The sequence below is a fragment of the Mesitornis unicolor genome, unplaced genomic scaffold (assembly GCF_000695765.1).
Source record: "Mesitornis unicolor isolate BGI_N332 unplaced genomic scaffold, ASM69576v1 scaffold5170, whole genome shotgun sequence".
Lineage (NCBI taxonomy): Eukaryota > Metazoa > Chordata > Aves > Mesitornithiformes > Mesitornithidae > Mesitornis > Mesitornis unicolor.
Genome location: NW_010156103.1, coordinates 631 through 6033, shown reverse-complemented (window position 1 = coordinate 6033; position 5403 = coordinate 631). Strand labels below are relative to the sequence as shown.

General features: G+C 55.6%; 1 protein-coding gene across 1 annotated transcript in view; it reads right to left on the bottom strand.

Moving 5' to 3' along the window:
• Positions 1–246: 246 nt before the first annotated feature.
• The window catches only part of ZNF276 (zinc finger protein 276), a gene marked incomplete at its 5' end in the record, with an annotated part of 5783 nt that continues 626 nt past the window's right edge, over positions 247–5403 (bottom strand). Inside the window, 8 exons of the mRNA XM_010178690.1 lie at positions 247–842; positions 1675–1774; positions 2064–2181; positions 2344–2419; positions 2493–2603; positions 2763–2843; positions 3752–3830; positions 4758–5255. Of these exons, the coding sequence (XP_010176992.1) occupies positions 557–842; positions 1675–1774; positions 2064–2181; positions 2344–2419; positions 2493–2603; positions 2763–2843; positions 3752–3830; positions 4758–5255 (1349 nt within the window). The remainder of the gene's footprint in view (positions 843–1674; positions 1775–2063; positions 2182–2343; positions 2420–2492; positions 2604–2762; positions 2844–3751; positions 3831–4757; positions 5256–5403) is intronic.

Genomic DNA, 5403 nt, shown 5'->3' with positions numbered 1-5403 from the left:
CACGGGGACAGACATGGTGCTACCTTCCTAGGGCTGCCTCTGCTTTCAAATTACTTTGTAAATAATTTATTACAAGCATAACCATGAAGCTCTTGTTACAGTAAAAAGTAGGTTACAAATTTCAGTTTAGACTTGCTTTGGGAATCATAATTTTTTTTTCCTTTTTTTGTTTTTTAAACAAAACTTCTGCTTAAAGTTGCTCCGCTGTCCTCTGCACCCGTCCAGCCACCCAGGGCGCTTCTGCACAGGCAAGGAGCAGTTGTGGCCAACTCTGTTTCTACAACCGTGTGCGTGGAGAGAAGGGGGGAGCGTGAAGGGGCGCTGCCCAACATCCCTTCCTTCCTCTGGGATTAGACAGACTCTTAGTACAACACTGCCGCATCGGACGTGAGCATGGAGAATCACAGCATGATAACAAGCTTTTTTTTTTTGTCTGAGCAAGCTGAAGCTAATGCCACTGAGTTCTTTGGGACACTAAAATGTAGATTAACCAAAAAATCTCCGCTCTGCCGTATGGTTCCTACAGGACTGGATGGGGAAGGTGTCCCCGTCCGGCTCAGGTCGGCTCCTGCTGTGCAGTCACTTCTGGCTTTACCGCCTGGCTCTCTGCAGTCCCTGAAGTGTTGAGGAGGAGAAGGGGCTCTGGCTCCAGTGGCTTGGCTTTGTCCTGAGTCTGGGTCAGAGGGTGCACCATGGACATATGGACGTTGAGGTTGTGGGCCTTCTCGAAGCGCTTCCCGCACTGGTCGCAGGCGAACTCCAGCTCCGTCTCTGCTTTGTGCTTGGTCATGTGGTACTTGAGCGACGCGCGCTGCCTGCACTGGAACCCGCAGATTTCACACCTGCAAGGCAAAGCGGGGGCTCAGCACCAGCCTGGAGCCACAGCCATGGCCTTTTCTTGTCATGCAGAATATGCCCATGAGAAGGCAACCACAGCCTCAGAGCTGCTGCCACGTATCACAGCATCCCAGGGTATCAAGAGTTGGAAGGGACCTGGAAAGCTCCCCCAGTGCAACCCCTGCCAGAGCAGGATCACCAGAGCAGTCACACAGGAACACGGCCAGGGCTTTGGGTGTCTCCACACAAGGAGACTCCACAACCTCTCTGGGCAGCCTGGGCCATGCTCCATAACCCTCACACTGACAAACTTTGTCCTCATCTTCAGCTTGAACCTGCTGTGCTCCAGCTTGGGACCATTGCCCCTTGTCCTGGCATTGGACATCCCAGAGCAGAGCCTGGCTCCTTCCTCCTGACACTGCCCTTTCCAAATGGATCCCCAGGAATGAGGGCACCCCTCAGGCTCCTCTGCTCCAAGCTCAAGAGCCCCAGCTCCCTCAGCCGCTCCTCAGCAGGAGATGCTCCACTCCCTCCATCATCTTTGTGGCTCTGCTGGACTCTTTCAAGCAGTTCCTGTCCTTCTTGAACTGAGGGCCCAGCACTGGACACAAGATTGCAGATGTGGTGTGAGCAGGGCAGAGCAGAGGGGAGTAGACTCTCCTAAAACCACCCCATCACACAACACTGTATTCAGCTGCTGAACAGCAACAGGAATAGGAAGGGGAAGCTCTGGAGCTGGAGCACACATTGTGGATGGACATTTAAAGTGATTCAGCTCAACTTCACTGCCCCATCTCTCTCTCCGTAGCTACAAGCAGAAGGTTGGTGTGCACTTACTGGAGGGGCTTTGCTCCCGAGTGCCGCATCTGATGGACCGAGAGGTGCTTGCGTTGCTTGAAGGTCTGCCCACACTCATCGCAGATGTAGTTACGTACCTCTGCAGTGGGAAAAGGGAGAGAGTCATTGACTTTGCTGATTTCTTAGGGAGGATCTCATCAATCCTGCTGATTTCTTAGCATGTGAAATGCACACACGCAGCTGCCCATGCTTCTGGGTAGAGGGCAAATCCCTCCCCTTGCCTCACATGCCCGTGTGATGGCTTATTACAGGTTCACAGGCAGTTCTACACCCCACAGCCTGGCCCTGGCACTGTTGCCTTGTGCCATGAATTGCTGGGTGTTGGTCACACCCATCGCCCAGTGTGAGCGAAGCCTGCCAGGACACACCTGTGTGAATGAGCTTCACGTGGCGCTGGAGGTACCGGTCGATCATGAACACCTTGTTGCAGCCAGGGTGAGGACAGGGCCTCTCCCGCACCTCCTCGTGATGCTCTTTGATGTGTTTCTGTAGGGCACGGACAGAGTTTCTAACCATGGGACTGAAAAAGGCTGTGGACTCTCAGCAGGCTGCTTTGGTCTCGCTGCCACTCATCATCAGGGCTCCTCTCCTTTAGAAACCACGCTGCAACGCTCAAAGCTCTGCAGCAGGAGCAAGCCCTGAGCTCACCTTCATGCCGTCCGCGCCGCGGTACACAGCCGTGCATCCCTGGTAAGGACACTTGTAAATGGTAGGCAGCTCCTCCCTGCAAAGAGAGCCCTGTGTCAGCCTGTGTGCGAGCAGGGGCTGCTGATCCACAGCCACCAGCTCCTCCTTACCTTTCACATTTGATTTTCTTTTTCCAGCCTGGCTTAGGCCCCGGCTTCTTCCTGATTCCGGGCTCTTCTGCCTTCTTTGCCTCTTTGCTGTCGCTTTTTTTGCTAGGAACCCTCCAAGAAGGAAGAAGGACAGTGGGTTAATACTCAGCATTGAGTTTAATCCTCTCACTGCTGCTCTGAGGGCCCAGCCTGACCCAGCAGGGCAGGAGCACGAACACCATCAGGTATTCAGGAATTACTGTGGGGCATGGGGAAGAGGAAGCCCCTTACTTCTTTTCGGGGTAAGGCTCGAAGGAGTCATCTGAAGATTGCACATTTCTCTTCTCGTTCTCATCATCGCTCAAGAAATCCCTGTGAGAGAGAAGAGCCCCGTTACCACACAGCAGCAGCAGCAACGCATGCTCCTCGCTCCCGTCTTCCCCAGCAAACATGGCCCCGGTGAACACAGAAAATCCCAAAATCAGGTCCTTTTAGGAGTAAATTGCTGTGAGAATGACTGAGAACAAAAACTGGCTGTTACTGGAAAGAGCTATTGCTTGTTGAGGGATGCTGCCACCGATTTCTATACCAGGAAAAGTAACTTTGCAGAGCAAGAACTATAACTGAGCTGGAGGTCATCCTCTATTTCCTCATACACAGCAGCCATGTAGGTTTCGGTTTTGTTTTATCCTTGTAAGTCCTTAGCAATTAATTCGGATTAATTAAGCCAGGAAACGGGCAATAAATTGTGGCACCTTTAACGTGACAGCTGCCAGATTGAGCTGACACACTGAAATAATTCTGTGCTTGGTCATTTGGTACTCGAGAATCTGAATGACTGCCCTCAGTTACCAGTTATTTACAACCCTCACCTTAAATACCTGCGTTGGAAGGGTTTAACCAAATCTTTGATGATAAAGGCTGCTATGACTCCAGTGACCCTCCCGCTCCCGTCAGCAAAGGGGGTGATTCCTCAGTGCCCCCTGTGCCTGTGTCCCCACGTCCGCAGCCCCAACCACTGCGGAGGGGAACTGCTCCGAAGCCAAGGGGCTGCAGTGGCTCCCAGACCCCAGCAAAAGCCCCCGCACCACCCCCTGCACAGCTCCTCCCACAAAGGAAGGGAAAAGGAACCCCCCCTGCAGCAGAGGCGGTGGGGAAGGGAGCTCAGCGCCTCGGCCGCCAGCTCCCGTGTCACTTGTGGGGAAAGAGCTCCCCACGTTGGATCATTTCACACTCGCAAAGAAGACATTTAGGCTGTTTGAAACCCACTCTTCTCTCACCCCTCAGAAAGGTCACTGAACTCGTCTTTTACCCGCACATCCGACGCTGCAGACAGAACCTGCTTCCCACTCAACTGTCCTGGGGAATGAAGGAGAACACGGTGCGTTACAAGGAAAAGCAGCAAAAACCCAGCCAGTGGAGACCCAGCCACTCTGGGTTCACTCCTGGTGCCTCAGACCACGGGAAAACGAGCGCTCTGTGTTTATTTAAACCAAATTCTGCATCTCATATGCTTGGAGACCACTCCTTGTGCCACCAGCCTTTACCCTGGAGCTCCCACGAGCAGTTTTTGGTTTACACCCGCTCTGTAACTGAAAGACTCATCCCCAGCTGTGGACATCTCCTGTGCTGTCACAAACACAGCCTGACCTCTGGAACTCAAAAACGGGTGTTAATCCCCAAACGCCGCTTCCAGATGAGAGTTCAGCAGCAAACCCACATTAACTCAGCCCATGGCAGCTTCCCTTTGTTAACAGATGGGGCTCCTGGTATTGAGGAAACCCCTCTTGGCCAGGGTTTGGGTTGAGGAGAAATAAAACAGCTGGCAAATGTGGTGCTGGAGAGCAGAGACCGTCCTGGGATGCCTGATGGGTGCACGATCCCTGGCAGGAGCAGGGCAGCAGGAGCAGCCAGGGCTCACCTCTATCAGAGGGGAACCAGCACCTGGGGTGACGACCCCAGCTCTTTTGACACCTGAGCCTGCATTTCCCCTTTCCTTCCCGCATGGCTCAACATCCCCAGACAGAGACAGGAGCAGCCAGGGCTCACCTCTATCAGAGGAGAACCAGCACCCGGGGCGAGGACCCCGGCTCTTTTTGACCCCTGAGCCTGCATTTCCCCTTTCCCTCCCGCAAGGCTCAACATCTCCAGTCAGAGGGGGTTCTCTGGGCAACCTGCCCTCCCCGGATGGGGTCTGCATCCTCCCCACCATCACTCCTGGTGCCATTTCTCCAGCTCCATGCCCTTCCCCAAAGGCCTGGGGGGTTCAGGAAGCGAAGCCCTTACCTGCAGCGCTGCTCAGGGGTGACGTGGGCTGTGGCAGAGCTTTCTCCTGTGAGGAGGTTGTACCATCCAGCTTCGGCTGAGCCGAGTCCCTGCTCTGCAGCGGCTCGCTCTCCGCGTCCGGCAGCGCCGAGGAGCTCCCTTTGTTTGCGGGCTGCTGGCAAGGAGTCGTCCTTCCCGGAGCATGCTGGGCTTTGGGAGCAGAAACAGCCTCGGCATTGTCCGCCCCGGCCCTGTTGTCGGGCAGGCGCTGTGCCGCGCTCCTGCTCCACTCCCGCTTGACGGCCAAGGCGTTGTCGACCAGCACCGTGCTACAGTCCGAATCCGTGTCCATCACGTAGTCGTGCCCGTCCCCGCAGCCCCAGACGGCGCGGATGATGCCGCAGTACTCGGAGGAGAGGACGCTCTGCAGGCCGGGCGCCGACGCGCAGCTCCCGGCGTGGGTGTGCGCCCAGGTCACCAGGCTGTGCAGGCACTGCGGGCTGCAGGTGATCAGGTCGACTGCGGGGGGAGAGGGGCACGGTCAGACCCTGGGGATGGCGCAGGGAGGGACAGCAAAGGATGTGCCACCTCCAGGGGAGGGACAGGGACCTGCTCCTGCGTCAGAAGGCAGCTGGGAGACACTGCAGGCTGATCGGCTGGGGCAGCG